General features: G+C 42.4%; 1 protein-coding gene across 1 annotated transcript; it reads left to right on the top strand.

Annotated features, from left to right (window-relative positions):
- Positions 1 to 8,976: 8,976 nt before the first annotated feature.
- LOC133889405 (pentatricopeptide repeat-containing protein DOT4, chloroplastic-like) lies at positions 8,977 to 10,665 on the top strand. The gene has a single exon (XM_062329937.1). It carries the CDS (start codon positions 8,977 to 8,979, stop codon positions 10,663 to 10,665), a length of 1,689 nt encoding a protein of 562 aa, XP_062185921.1.
- The last annotated feature ends 6,124 nt before the right edge of the window (positions 10,666 to 16,789 follow it).

A 16,789-nucleotide genomic window follows, 5' to 3' on the forward strand; every position in this document is an offset into this window, starting at 1 on the left:
CGACCTAACATTGTAATCATTGTGAAGGTAATTAACCTACAGCTCACGAACAATGGGACATTCCACCGCTCGACTTCTACCGAGGACCTATGCATTGCTAAGCATCTCGCATTACTTTTAAGTTAGACCTTAGCATGATTAAACCCAGGCTACAAGGATATGGATCAACAATACATCAAGGTAGATACAATGCAATTCAACATAGGAGCTACCCAACAAAACCCAACATTGACTTCCTATACATGCAAACCTATACATAAGCATAATTTATCAATATTTAGAATCTATTCAATACAACCGACAGGGTTCAACATGATAGATGCTTACCTTGATGCACTGGTTCACAAAGGTGCGGCGCCTCAGGATCGACCTCGCTCGCCGGAATCGTTGGTTCGGCGATCTCTAAAAAGAATAACGCATGCAATGCAATGAGTATGAATGAAGTGCAAATATATGCCACAACATGCATATAATGGATGAAAACATTTTTTCTAGATAGAACAAGTCATAAGGAAACTATCAAAATTGGATTCATCAATTTTGGACTTATGATGAATTAACGGTGAATTAATGAAGCTTTAACCTAATTAATTAATCTCAGAAATTTAATTCATTATTTCATGGCTGAGGATATTTTTAATAGGTAGAGTAGGTTATTATAAAACCAACAAAATTTGGTTCATAATTTTTGGAGCTACAGAGAATTTATTATGAATTTTATAAGTTTCAGCAAGCAGTAAATGTGCTGTCTGGGTATACAGCGGTCAGACCGAGGTATACTGGCGGTCAGACCACCAAGACTCATGGTTAGACTGCCGGAAACGTGGTCAGACCACCCCTGTACAGAGAGTTTTGGCCCCTGGCGGTCTGACCGACCTTGGGGTGGCGGTCAGACCGCTGGGGGTCGTTGCAGGCACTTTGGGAGCTCACCGGCGACGATTCCGGCGACATTTGGAGTGGGGACTTGGACCAAGAGCATCACATTGACTTCCTCTACCGCATAGGATAACATGCATATGCCGAAATCGACCAAAACTCAGCTATTGCTTCTAATTCATCAAGAACTCATGAACTTCAAACCCGTAGCTCCAAATTCAAAATCCAACCATCCAAGAGGTGGATTCTTGCCATGGGAGTTTAGGGGACTCACCCAATGGCCTTTGCCGAGGTTGTGGACCGCCGATTGAAGGAGGAAATGGAGGGAAATGCTCGGGAGACGAAGAAATCCGGTGTTCTTCACATTTCAACCCTAACACCAAAAGACACCAAATCCGGCTCAAATCCTCTGGGAAAACGAAAATGAATTGGGGGAATGGATAGCTCATGAGCTTGTGATTGCAATGGTACCACATACTCACCTTGATTCGGCTCCTAGAGCGTAAATTTGAGGGAGAAAGGGAGAGGGGCTTGAGAGAGTGAGAGAGGGAGGGGGCTCCCTGTGCTGCACGGTGAGAGGGAGCACGGGAGAGAGAGTGAGGGGAGAGAGAGAGTAGGTGGGGGTGGCTGCCCACTTGAGAGAGGGAGTGGTGAGGTGTGGGGCCACACGTGGGACCCACATGTTAAGGAAAAAGTCCGTTTTAACTGCGAATTCAATTCTTTTCTCTCCCGAATTTCTTTCTCTCATTCAAATGATCTCAAATGAATTGCATTAGTAATCCGAATTATAATTACGCAAATTTAAACATAATGCTTAAAAGCATGATTATGCTCAATTGCGTGATTAAGAATTTGGGACGTGACAAAATGTTAGATTATACAATATAGGAAACTAATATGCTAATGTTGACCTATTAAGCTAAACATCTTCTCAGAACTAAGTTTGCTCTCCGTTTCCTACTTTTCACTTACAAAACTTGTAGAAAGTAGCTTTAACATCTATGATACCTCTCCAAAAAAGAGAAATTATATTTCTCTGCTCAACTTGCGACAAATTTTGAGTATGTAGATACTTGTTTCTTAACAGGTTTTGTCGAAGGCCTTCCTCATTCTCTTTGTTCTAAGTCTGTTTCCCAAGTAAACACGTGTTCATGGTATCTAGGTCTAAAACTCCCAAACCCCCCTGATCTTTGGGTAAACAAACTATGTCCTAATTTACTAGGTGCTACTTTTCACACTTGGTTCTTCTTGCCATAAAAGCTGAGCTCTAAAATAATTCATTCGTTTAAGTACTCCTCTCGGTACTTTTAGAAAAGAAAGCATGCATAGAGTAATGCTACTCAAACTAGTATTCACCAAGATAATTCTCCCAGCAATTGTCAGCAGTCTACCCTGCCATCCACTCAACTTCTTTTTTTAAATTTCTCTTTAGTTGGTTTCCATTGACTATTACTCAGTTTCTTCCTATCAATGGGAACACCCAGGTACTTTAGTGGAAGGTTACCCATAGGATAAGTAAAAATAATGTATAAAGCTACTCTCTCTGTCTCTCTCTCTCTCTCTCTCTCTCTCTCTCTCTCTCTCACTCTCTCTCTCTCTCTCTCTCTCTCTCTCTCGCTCCTCCCAAACAAAACAACTCGCTTTTGTGGAAATTAATTTTTAAGCCAGATAACTGCTCAAATAGACATAACATAAATTTCAAGTTCTTAGCGTATTCTAAAATAGCTAGACGCCATCTACTAAGTGTGGCACTACTCCTTTGATGAAGCTTGCTTCTTGAGCTCTATTACTGGTTTGTTAGAAACCACACCACAACTGCGTAGTAACCAGCTCAGCCACCCGCAAGTCTTGCGCATTGTCCTCTAAACACAAGCTATACCCTTTTGACCAAATTGCCTCATGTGATATATATGTGGATTCACCAACATGAGTTGCAACAATTTCTCAAGACTAGCCATGGAGGGGGCAAACGGGGCAGCCTCCTCGGGCCCCTAAAACCCAGCCCCCCCCCCATATAGCTATTAGGTATACATCAATACATGTATACTAGTTGTGATCCTACGCCTCCTCGTGCAGTCCTGATCTACCTCCTACGCTGCCTCTTTGCCTCCCTGGACAGGAAAATGGCCCTCACGCTCCGCCTCATCAAGCACCTCGCACCTTTGCCAACGGACATCACCACCACCACCTCCCCCACTCATGCAGGCAATGTCCTGTTATCTCGCATCCATGTACGCGGCGCTAGCACTGGTGGACGCGGGCACACACAATGCCACACTAGAGCAGTTGCTCGACTTCCTAGGCACACCCTAAGCAGCGGCCCTTGCCTCCTTCGAGCACTACATTACGGATTGCATCCTCATTGGTCAGTGCGGGCCGTCAGACCTCCGTGAGCCACGCGTGCTCTTCGGAGGTGGTGTTTGGATGCTCTTCACAACTGTGAGGATCGGTGACGTCCTAAAAGGGGAGGAGGTGAATTTGGACACTTAAAAAATCTAACCTAATTGGATCCAAAAAATTCACAAGATAAATCTATCAATTTCTATCTAAATATGCTCTAGATTCATCTAGTGTGTCTATTCTACCACTCAAAAGGTTTGCAACCTATAGCCAATCCCAACAAACTACTCTAGGAAAGTAAATGAACAAATGTAGATTACAAGAATGTAAATGTAGAAACGTAAATAAGGTAGAGAGACAAAATTGGTACAAGGAATTTTTATCCTGTGGTATCAATGACATGAATGCCACCCCTAGCACACGTTGGAGCTCCACCAAAGATATCTCGGTCGGCACCCGGTCACAGCTCTTGAGCCACCAAGCCACCAAGGCAAGGCCTCAAGCTAGATGAGCCGCCAAACCACAAAGGAAACACTCATTCTAGGCCGGGTACAAGCTAGGATCACTCCTTGATCCCTTCTTCAAGCTGCAACACCTAGCTACAACTCACTCTAGGCCTATAAGCACTAATCACTCACTAATCTTATGCTTAATTACCTTGGATGATCACTTTAAGCACTTGGGTGGCTTGGATGTCTTCTCAAGTATCTCTCTATTTCTTTGGACTCTAGCAGCATGCCACACATTCAAATAAATGAGTGGAGGGATATTTATAGTCTCAAACCTACCAACTAACTGTTTTCCCAATGCCTTAGAAAAGCTGTTAACACCGGATGATCCGGTGAGAATAGTAGCATTAACACCGGATCATCCAGTGAGTACATCTTCAAAAACTACCCGTTGGAACCCCACTCAAAGCCTCCATGAATACCAAACACTCTGGTGTATACTACATCTCTATCACTGCACTATATGTGAGTATATTTGAGTCATCCGAGTCTTTGCATCCTCTCTGTGTAAATTGCTCCGGTGTAAGCCACCAGTGCACTTCCTCTTGACACCGTATCATTTGATCAGTTCATCCTCATTCTTCGATACTTGGAATAAACTCTACAAGAAATACTCCAGTGTATATCTTCCGCTGATCACCGGACCTTCCGTTGAGTTCAACTTCTTCTATTCCGAGCCAAAATACTCCAGTGTGCACCTTCTTCACCAGCATCGGACTATTCGGTGGCTTCTTCAGTTCTGCTCTTCTCTGTAGATAAAGCTCCGATGCTACACCTTGCTGAGCACCGGACTATCCGGTGAAATCTTCAGCCTTCTCTCTCCTTTGTCAGAAATGCTCCGGTGAGTTCAACACACAGAGAACCGAACCATCCGGTGAGAGCGATTCTCTTGGGACTTCTCCAATTTAGTCAATCTTTGTCCCAGTTATAGTGGCTTCTTCATGTATTATATGCATGAGACCTACTAAAGCATATACATGCCAAACATGTTAATCCCAATGACTATATTTTTATTAATCACCAAAATCATAATCATTGCCTAATATGGCCATTTTTGCTACAGTCTCCTCCTTTTTGGTTATTGATGAAAATATAATCAAAGAAAGAGACAAATAACAAATGATACCAATTATAGAGAGCACAAAGCCTTACCACATTGCTTGGATGCATATTCTTACCACTTAGTCCCCTTTTGTTATGGCTCCCTCTTTCTTTATTACTACTATCTCCCTTGATTGACCCATGCAAGAGCTTCTCCATTGCATGCTTTTGATACCAAATGTAGATGAGTCCATCTTTGTCAACCTTGATATCTTGCTTGTTCTCCACTAGGCATGCCTCTTGCATTTATCGTCAAAATTCTCTCCTTTTGTCAACAATCTCAAAAAGGGCTAAGACACATGTTGAACTTGAGGAAGAGCGTTAGAGCATATGGGGAAGAGCTTTAAAAATAATGATCAAATGAAATGATACCAATTTAGGAGATACCATTTGTAGGGACACAATTTCAAGAATATGGTACCATTTGAAATGAAAGCATATGGATCACAATTCATAAAACTCACATGATATAATCTAAACTCCCCTTATATGTATGCATACATATAATGAGACCCACTTGCAAATACTAGTTGTATGAATGTAACAATATATGCACATCTAGATAATAAGTAGAGATAGAAAGTTTAAGTCATATCATGCATAGAGGTAGCTTAAATGTAGAAATAAATTGACAATAATACTAATTTAAGCCTTTAAGCATTGCATACCTCCGGAGACTTGTTGATCACTCTATGAGACTACAAAAAATATATCTAGCAACACATGTTAGTCTCAAAATTACAACATATAGGATATGCTCCCCCTAAATATGTGCATACAAATGTTGAATACTTGTGAGATATATGCATTTATCATTAACAACAATGGAGAATTTAGCCTATAGATTATACTTATGGCACACAAAGAATATCACTTGTAAGGGAATACCATAAAAAGAGCCTACATCTAATAAACCATGTAGGTTACTTATGGTTTAGAAAGAAACACAAGTAACCTACCACACAAGTAACCTACCATATGTAAAACCTACACTAGATATTGCAATAAATTGAAATATGCACATGCAATCTTAGACAAGACAAAGTGCTAGATGCAAAATAAAATACATGAACATAAATTTAGCTATCATTACCTCTTTTACCTTTGGATGAGGGATGTTGGGTATATGATGATCATGATCTTCATCAATACGTCCAAACTTTGTATACTTGGCTTCTTTACTTAAACTTTTATTTTATCTTGTGAGCCAAGTCTCCAACTCCCCCGAGCCAACCCTTGGAGTTTAAGTTTTCTTTGGAACCCAAACCGATTGGGCCCCTTCATGTTGATGATGACTTCCTTAGACACCTAAATGACTTAGTTCCACCCCCAATTCCTTCTCCCAACCTTGTGTGCAACCACCTTGCCATTGTTCTTCTTCTTGATTTTGTAGTGGTTGCTTTTATTTTTGATCTTGCAATTGAGCTTGGTATAGAGATTGGATGTCTTGTTAGACAGATTCATTGATTTCTTTTTCTCTTTGGCCTCCTTCTTGACTTGTTTGCATTGGAAGGACTTGTGACATTCTTGATGGCACTTGAAGTATGTCATGGTAGACCTCTCCGCAAGCTTGTTCACTATGGTTGCACAGTTATCTTGAGAAGGTTGGACATGATTCTTGCCATTTAATCTTGCCAAGTTCCTTTTGAGCTTCTCCACTTCTTGTTTGAGCTCATTATTTTCTTATGCAATGAGATTCATCACATGTTTCTACAACAATATTCTTAATACATGTATCATTGCAAAGGGGTGAGCTATATAGCTTAGGATTGAAATTAAATAGATAGGTAGATTTCTTTAAAGAGATCTTAGTTTAAGATTCAATGCCCTCACGTTTTCCCTTAAGTTCTTAATGCTCCTTGTTTAGCAATTTGAATTTGCTAACTAATTATTTATAATTAGAAACAAAAGTAGCATGAATGTCATTAAGGACATTGAATTTCTTTAGTTCTTTAGCTTGTGTTTTTAGGCCCCTTGTTGCTCATTGATCAAATCAAGAAGTTTTTATTGAGAATGAGAATCCTCATCGGATTCATCATCACTTACATCGCTTTTCATACCTTTGGCCATAAGACACTTGTGCGATGACAACTTGTGTGATGACGAACTTGAGGAAGAGCTTCTCTTGGAGGAGTGTGTGATGAAGTTCTCATCACTTGAGCTTGAATCTTCATCTTCACTCACCTATCTTTTCATGCTTATAAATGCTTTGGCTCTTCCTCCTTGTTCTTGTTCTTCTTCTTCTTCTTGATGTGATCAATTATTTTGACCAAGTCTTTTATGGAGATTCGGTGATCAATCTTAGTATTGATCTTTTTGATGTTCTTCACCACTTGAGAGATGAACTTGGCGACATCATGATCAATCTCTTCATCGCTTGATATGCTTTGCTTATCTCTATCTTCATCATTTTTGCTTGAGCTTGACTTTTGCTTTTGCTTCCTCATCTTCGCCTTCATATGTGGGTATGATGCTTGTTTGCTTATGAGAGCAAGGTTCTTGGCGTCAGATGAGGAAGAGGCTTTCACCCTCATGTTTATAGTCATCTTATGGGAGGTGATCTTGCCAAGCACTTGACTTGGAGTTATCCTCTTGATGTCATTGCTGTCGTAGATGATAAAGACTATCGACTTGTACTTTTGAGGTAGAGCTTGAAGTATTCTTCTCACCACATGATCATCTTCAATTTGCATCAAATCTAACCCATTAATTGCATTAACAAGAATATTCAAATATGAGTACATGCCATTAGTATTTTCATAGGGTAATTGTTTGATGCTATTGAGCTTAGTAACTAGCACATAATATTTTTCATTGCGTACATCCTTTGTGTCTTTATGAATTTCAATAAGACTAGTTCAAATATCATGTGTATCGGTGAGAGTAAACACGATTAAATACATCAACATTTAAAGATAATAAAAAGATACACTTTATCGATGCATCTAATCGCGTCTCCTTGTTGGTGATGTGTTGCTTCATCTCTTTCTCGATGACTCTTCAAATATCTAGATTATAAAAATAACATGATATTAGAATTTTTCAACGGAGAAAATTTATGCCATAAAAAAGTAGATTACTATAGGTATCCATCCCAACCTCGGATGTCACAACTCACTAGACGGTGAAGTATAACCAGTCAAAATGAGATGGGGTCTCAAATGCTACTTGAATGGCGCGTCCTTGTGAAAGATATGAGCCCCAGCTCCAATACCACTTGTGAGGATCGGTGATGTCCTAAGAGTAGGGGTGAATTAGGATACTTAAAAATTCTAACCTAATTAGCTCCAAAACTTCACAAGATAAACTATATTAATTTCTATCTAAACATGCTCCAGTGTATATCTTTCGCTAATCACCGGACCTTCCGTTGAGTTCAACGTCTTCTATTCTGAGCCAAAATACTCCGGTGTGCACCTTCTTCACCAACACCGGACTATTCGGTGGCTTCTTTAGTTCTGCTCTTCTCTGCAGATAAAACTTTGGTGCTACACTTTGCTGAGCACCGGACTAGCCGATGAAGCCTTCAGACTTCTCTCCCCCTTTGTCAGAGATGCTCCGGTGAGTTCAATACATAGAGCATCATACCATCTGGTGAGAATAATTCTACTAAGACTTCTCTAATTCAGTCAATCTTTGTCCCGGCTACAGTTGCTTCTTCATATATTATTTTTATGAGACCTACTAAAATATATACTTGATAAATATATTAGTTCTAATAACTATATTATTATTAATAAATAAAATTACAATAATAATCTAATAGAATCATTTTCACTTCCACCACCGCTGATGTGCATAACCGTTTTCATATCAATAGCCGCGAATAATCCTTGCTTACAACCTTTCAACTATTATTTTCCTTTTCTCCTGCCCTTATATGAGTTAAGGGGCTAACTCCAACAAATCGCAGCCCTTGTTGTACTTACCATGGCTGTGATTATGCCACGTAACCTTCTTCCCACATCCACCTCATGCCTAACCAGTAACCACTGTTCCGCGTTTCGTCGAACACCTGCTCCTGTGAGCCACCCTGGGCACGCTGCTCCGCAACACGCCACTCCCTTGGGCCACCGCCCGATGGAACGCCGCTATCCAGTGCATCCTCGACTCCGGCCACCCTGCGGAGGTAGTGTCCGCGTTCGCCGCCATGCTCCGCGCCGGCGCCCGCCCGGACGCCTTCACACTCCCGCTCCTCAACCGCACTAAGGCGTCCCTCCCCGGCCTCGTTGGCGCCGTCCACTCCTTCGGCGTCAGGGCCGGCTTTGGCGGCAACATGTACTTCTGCAACACGCTGGTGGCGGCCTACGCGCGGCAGGGGATGTTGGCGTCCGCGCGGCAGGTGTTCGACGAAATGCGCGCGCGGGACGTCGTTTCTTGGACGTCGCTGGTGTCCGCGTACGTAGGTGCCGGGGACACACGGGAGGTGTCCCTGTTGGTGTCGGGGATGAGGATAAATGGGTGTGAGCCGAGCGCGGTGACACTCGCTGTGGTGCTCCGGGCGTGCACCTCCGGGAGGGACGTCGCTGGAGGGAGGCAGGTACAGTGTCACGCGGTGAAGAGCGGGTTTGGTGGTGATGTGCTGGTTCTCAACTCGATGTTAACGCATTTGAGTAGGATGGCTTTCTTGGACGATGCTGTCAGGCTGTTTGAGCAGTGTCCGAGAAGAGATGCAGTTTCATGGAACATTATAATCACGGAGTATTCTTTAGAGGGGAATGCTTCTAAGGTTGTTGATATGTTTGGAAGGATGAAAAGAGTGGGAGTGAGTCCAAGCTGTGAGACATTGACTGTTGTTGTTGCTGCATTAGCCAAGTCCAGGTGTCTTCAGCTAGGCGAGAAGCTGCATTCCTTTGCAGTCAGGAGTGGGCTCATTGACACAATCTTGGTAGCATCCTTTTTGGGTTTTTATGCAAAATGTGGTGAATTAGCATCATCGGTCCAGTTGTTTGAGGAATTCAGAGACAAAAGCAGCTGCATATGGTCAGCCATGATCTGGGCATTTATTCACCATGGACAGTTCTTAGATGTAATCCATCTGTTTCGGAGAATGATGGAATCTTCGTTTGGTCCCAGTGCTGATGTGGTGCTAGGACTAGTTAGCAGTTACACTGAACTAGGTGCTTTACGGCTTGGTAAAGTAACCCATGGATACATCATAAGAAATAATCATGTATCCCTATCCGAGAGTAGTGCCTTGGCAACATCTCTTGTCAAGCTCTATGCTAGATGTGGTAAGATTCATTTGGCAGAAAGGTGGTTTAACATCATCCTTCTTAAAGATATTGTCTCATGGAGTTCAATGATCGAAGCATACTCGAGCCATGGGTATGTTAGGGAAGCTCTGGCATTGTTTCATCAGATGCTAGAGGAAGAAGTAAGGCCTAATGGAGTGACCTTCCTGAGCTTGCTGTCAGCATGTAGTCACACAGGTCTTGTTAGTGAAGCTCGTGAGTTGTTTGATTGCATGAAAAGAAAATTCAGCATCTCACCGGAACTAGGACACTATACTTGCATGGTGGATGTTCTTGGCCGATCAGGTAATCTAGAGGAAGCTTTACAAGTGATTAGTGACATGAAGGTTAAGCCGGATGGCAGAATTTGGGGTGCTCTCCTTGCGTCATGCAGAACACACTCGAACTCTAAGCTGGCATATTTTGCAGCTCAGAAACTTATGGAGTTGGAACCAGATAATGTTGGGTACCATGTGGTGTTCAGCAATGTCCAAGCAGGTGGTGGTAGATGGAGTGAAGTGGAAGACACTAGAAGTTGCATGGTAGATATGGACATGCAGAAATCCCCAGCTTGGAGCTGCGTTGCTGATATTGGTAGCCCTTGATATGTACTTTTCAACACCATATCTATGTATTTCTGTGGAAAATTCATTTTTATTTGGCCAAAGGAGGACCAAACATTCTATCAAAATTGTTGTTATCTATGACTTGGTATGGAGGTGTGCTGTTAAACTGGCCAGGCACCAGACTGTAACAGAATAGCAGTTTCTTGAGGTCTTAATTACTTGGGAAGTGAGATACTGATGTACTGCATGATGATTAGTTTCGTCAATAGAAGAGATTAGATGTGTGATGATCAAAAGATTATGGTGTCTTCACATTTTGTTGTACACCTTCTCAAAGGATTGGTAACTTCATGTTCGTCCATTTGTGTTGTATAATAAACTTCTGCTGTTCTTCAATATTAGTGGACTTCTATTATTGTAAGTGATACTTCTGTGTCCCAGTGGACATGTTTGGAAGGGCAGGACTAGCATGAGACAAGTAGGGACTTCCATTCTACAGAAAAGAAGGAAGCTCTCAACATTGCAGTGCCGAGTTCTATTAAAAATCATTTCTGTGCAACAGCCAATAATCGTTGACAAGGAAACATGAATCTTGTGATAATTTGTCATAGTCATTCTGTGCCCTCCTTTATTTTTGCCCTGAGTTTGTTCAACATGTTGCGACTGACATAGCTTTTAACCTTTAGATTTGGTGTGTATTATCTCACTCTACCAATTTTGTTGATTGTCAGCCCTAAAATGTATGGATTTGATGTCAAACTGTACAATCATAAACTCGTGAAAATTAAGGTTTAAAATTTTCAGTTGTATTCAATTGACACGATTTTATACACAAAAACTAAGATTGTTCACTTGTTTGGATACATTATTGAATTGAGGTTTATTAATTAACTGGCTGCAATGAATTAATATCAGACTCATGTTTGCTGTGAAAACTCTATTTATGCTGAAAACAAATGACGTTATCTTCAGAGTTATTGTTTGTTTATTTGTGGAGTTAATTGTAGTAGACTGCAGTGCCACCTTTTTTAAACATTCATTGCATAATTATAATTTAAATACTTATTGAAATGGTTATACTTTACAACTGAATGGTCCTTCCTTTTTTTTTAGGAAACCCTGCTTTAATTTCAAAGTACATGTTATCTGAAAAAAATGAGTGTGCAAAAGGGTTACATGAGTATGAGTACACGGTAAAAATAAAAAAAATATGTGCTCAGCCAAGAGCCAGAGCAAAGAGTACACACCAATCAGGTTTCTCTGTAAACAAACTGTGAGTGGTATGAATTCTTCAAAGTTTTTTTCCTTCGATTACAAGTATGACATACACATACACACAATACCATGTATGCACACCACACTTATACACTCATGAGTACATCTCCTATCACATACATATAAATGAATAATTGAAAGCATTCATGTGTGTAAACCTTGACTAACAGGATTTAAACTTTAGTGGATAAAGTCGTACCCTCGCGCCTTCATCACCACTTAAAAGGTTGTTTCGGCTCCTACTAGAGCAAGCATCATTCCGAGATATAGAGCTACAATTCTAGCATTCGGAAAATATGAGACTGCCACAAACAGATCATAGAAGATGTCAGTCTGAAGCTGAACATAAAACACTTAAAATTGCTACCCATGAAAATCAATCTGTACTTCGTAGCATCTCTATCTGACGGCCAAAAGAGTGAATTCCACTTGCTACTGAGGAACGTATGATTGATGTGAATTTTCCGATATACATTTTCTCTATTTAACCATAATGCGTTGTTCTGAACTGATGCGGCCAAACAACTATAACAGCTACGAATCGCGTTGAGTATGCTCTTTGTGATCGCTTCTGATTTTTTTTTGTTCAGAGAAATCTAAACGACCAATGACAGTGGCTGGAACGGAGAGGAAATCCTAATTCTGGGCATGTACGTGCGTTGGCATTTATCTGTGCTGCGCGCCACGAGACGACCTATGATACTCAGCTGCCTTCCTACGAATCTCTGCCTATGCGCTGCTTTCTCTCCTGTTCCTGTAAGCTCTCAACATGATAGCTGAGGCTTTAAACTCCCAATTTTGGAAGGTTTTAATAAAATTTGAGAATTTCAACTATCAAGTTTGGGAGCCCGATGACCAGCTCGCCGGGAGCCCGACGAGGAGTGCTTAGCGCCAGTCCTTTTCTAGAACGTGCCATGCACATATTTCACTAAGAAGGAAAGTACAATATTACACCGAGACTACATTACTTATATGCCAATTTGGTCCAAGCGCCAAGTGGCAGCACACCAAGATGAAAGGCTACTACTAGCAGTATAGAAAACGACCTACGACTAACTACGCGGACAAGACGAAAGGCTACTACTCGCCGTATACACTACGACCTATGTTCAATGATGCAGACAGCAAACCGATAGAATGCTCAGTGTTGGGGTTGGGGGTGACCCTGCAGCACTTGGCAGCCAGACGGGCACTTTGACGAAGTCCTGTTTGCTTCTGTGAGTACATGTCACGGACTTGGGGCTTACCGGTTGCCAAGTAGGCCAGCTGTCCCTCTCTCACTGCCGGGTGGGCCAGTTATTAGAGTAGGCTATTAAAAAAGGAAGCCAACAGACAGATCAGCGGGCATCGAAGAACATTGCAGAAGCAGTCATCTCCTTCGCCCGACTCTCGTCTTCCTCCTCCTGAACTCTCCTCCGATCCTCTACTTCTCTGCTGCTCCACTAATCCCAATCCCTTGCTCTTGTATCAGTCTAGAGTGCTTCTTCTTCCATTTGTACTTCTCCCTCCCTCTATACGTACCAATGTTGTGTAGTTGAACTCAGTTAGGCAATACAACTCTCATATGCTCGAGGAATTGGTGTTCTTGAGTGATTTGAGTGCTTGATTTGAGTAAGGATCATGATATTTGGTATCAGAGCCGTCGATCCCTGAAGTTGTGGAGCGATGGCCATGAATTTTGCTGGAGGAAGCGTTCGAGGTGGAAGCGTGCGCCAAGTGTTCAGTGAAATGCTGGACTGGCGGGGAAGCTTCGCTGGAGCTGGGTTGCACATCTGCGTGAGCCACTTTCTCTACCCGATGACCGATAACATGCTTCATCAAGTCTATGACGCCTACGGGGCGACGGAGGTGGAGGTGCTCACATCGGTGAGCGAGTGGCAGCTGGAGGCTCTCATCTAGTTCTAGACGAGTCTCAACGCCGAGTGAGCTCGGTGTGCCACCTACAGGCGCAACGTCTATGACGGTTGTTGCTCGTTGGATGTCCAGTTCGTGCATCCTATCGGCGACCACATTAGCTTGTCGGCGTTAATCACAGTGTCGGCGTCCACCCCTATGATGGTGTATGCTAGTATGTTGGTGTCCACCTCTGCATCAGCATCTGCTCCAGCATTGGCAACCGCTACTACATCGGCATCCACTTCTGCTTCCATGTGCCATGCTGCTGCGTTCGCTATGGCATCCACCACGGCATCGGCATCCACCACTGCGCTAACATTGGTCACCACCACTGCTCCTGCATCGTCAGCGACCTCGGCGGCAACACCCACCGTCCCAATGCCAATCATTGCGCCTCAGCCCACCACGGCCCTACAACCACCACTGGAGTTGCGATGCATCCATCGCCTGACTTGTCCACGTCGATGGGCGCTACTCCCGGCCTAAGAATGTCGAAGTTGAGGCCAAAGGACCTACACCCAGTGGAGGTCGTGGTCTTCAGAGGCAACCCCATCCACATTGCCGACGGCACCCCCACACAGGACCGTGTTGCCCTATGCGGACCAAGAGATCATCGCCAAGTTGGGTGCACCATGCCACGACCCCAATGATGTACGCATGACCCTCACTATGCATCGGGCAACCTCGCCTACAAGGTGTTTGGCGGCAAATCTCAGCTACTCCAGGACAACTTCGCCCGGGCACATGTCCACCTCTTCATCTTGCGCTGCCATGCTCCGGTCTTCCTATTGTGCATTGCAACTTAAGCTGCCTCCCCCGTGCCACGGTTCTAGGCCTCCACTCCCGAATCTGCAAGTGCCATGGCAGTCGCCTCCTGGTTACAAGCCTCCTTTCTAGCTGCGGCTTGCCAATCCGTCACCGCCGTCGCTGTGGGTCATCCTGGTGGCCTTTGCTGGTTGTTGCCGTTGTTGTTAGGGTTAGTATCCTTACCAAGCTAGCCTTTCTTTGTGTTCACCATCTGATCAGAATTGAAGAGAAGATGTAAGATTGAGAAGAAAGAAAACCCAACTACGCTATAAGCTATAGAGATATTAAGGAATGTCGCTATTACCAGATGCTAAAGCATCCCACAACGCACTCCAGCACTAAACAGAAAATTCAAATCACTCAAGACACACCACACAAAGGCATACTACTAACATTTCCTAAGAACAGGGAAAATCCTCCTATGACTCGAGAAAACAAAACTGAAAGTAGCACGAAGGTAGATTTTCATGTCTTCAGGGTTCTGGTGGATGTTTCTTCCTTGTAGCGAGGGGTCTTCAACTTCATCATCGAAATCTACATACAGGGTAGAAGCATCAAGTGAGATCTTCAAGAGCATCCTTCTCAATTGGAGTAATCAAAATAGTTCAGCAACTAAAGTTTGAAAGGGGGAGCATTGAAAATTCATTTTACTCAATATATTAGAGTATGTGAGTAGAGAGAGAAATTGAGAGGTCAGAAAAGCATGTGGATGGATTTTTCAAAATAGGCTTTTAAAATATGACTTTATGCACGACCATTCTATCTAGGTTTGCATCCTACGATCGACACAGCTCTGATACCACCTCTGTCATGCCTGGCTTTATAAAGGAATAAAACCAGATATAAAATACATGTATAATAGGATCAAATTTTATATATGCAGTGATTTTATCAATGTATCACACACAGTGCCATTTAACTTAAATAAATAGAAAGGACCTTAAGGTCTTAAGCAAAACACACTAGCAAAAACACAATGAAGCTCCCATCTTCCATAGATAATCGACCAGGGGTCCACCAGCCTAGCAGTCTTCATTTCGTTTGAGAAGTAGTCTGGTTCTCCTTCATTGTCTCAGTAGTGTTTAATGTACATTTGTATAGAAATAGCAAGTGTGAGTATATATCGTACTTCGCAAGTGTGAAAAATAAATAACATGCAAGCTTAAATAAAGGAACATGGTATAACAGGTACAATTTGCATAAATCCTCAACTATGCTAATATATGAGTTATAAAACCATCCTATTTAACTATGTGAATCACCATTAAACTTCCAACTTCTAGAAATATCACCACATGTTTTCCTAACCACCTAAAATCCGCATCAGGTTCCCAAACCAATCGACTTGATATCCATCGCTTGTAACCAAGAACCATTCACTACTACTACCCATCACAAGTAACCAACCATCCAATTGCTACCAATCACAAGTAACAACCCGCCAACCAAACCAATATAATCATGTGAAGGGACCACGCCACTCTTAACCGTGAGCACATATGATATAATTTTACACTCTGCAGAGGTCGTCCAACTTTATTCATGAGTCGTGATTCCTGTATGCTCGTGCCATCATAACACTTACAAACTTTCAAGGTGTGCGGCTAGGTTTCACTACAAGGCCATTACAAAGCATCCTCCTAATAAGAATAGCCAGCTAAGGTTTCACCGACGTCAAAGTGGCATTGTACCACCCAGAAGCTCCCTCTTGCGTCTTGTAGCTCGAGAAAGAATCACTCTTTCCTTCCTACAACAGCATTGGCTTATACTATATTGAGGACCTGCTAATTTATTGGCCAGGCCATACCCATATAAGCCTTGTGGTTGAATTGTTAATCAGGGTTACCCGTTCCATGAACCGGTCCTTAGGATACCGAGCATACACTACCACCAACCATAGTGCCTCCACGCACCTGTGCATTCTCGTACCATCATCATCTAATCTTTTGCTCAACATCCCTATGTTCCAAGTTGCTACAACAGTTACTAGTATTCCCAACTCATAGTTGCATAGACCATTAGTCATGTTTAACCAACAACCCAATCATACCCTTGTGTAAAGCTAAGCATAAGCTACCCAACATAACTACTACTGACAACTAGGGACAAGGGATATATAGAACAGTGTACTATAAGTAAATGGGATTTAGAATTAACAGCATGGATATTTGAAATAAAGAACACA

The sequence above is a fragment of the Phragmites australis genome, chromosome 13, assembly GCF_958298935.1.
Source record: "Phragmites australis chromosome 13, lpPhrAust1.1, whole genome shotgun sequence".
In the NCBI taxonomy this organism is placed as follows: domain Eukaryota; kingdom Viridiplantae; phylum Streptophyta; class Magnoliopsida; order Poales; family Poaceae; genus Phragmites; species Phragmites australis.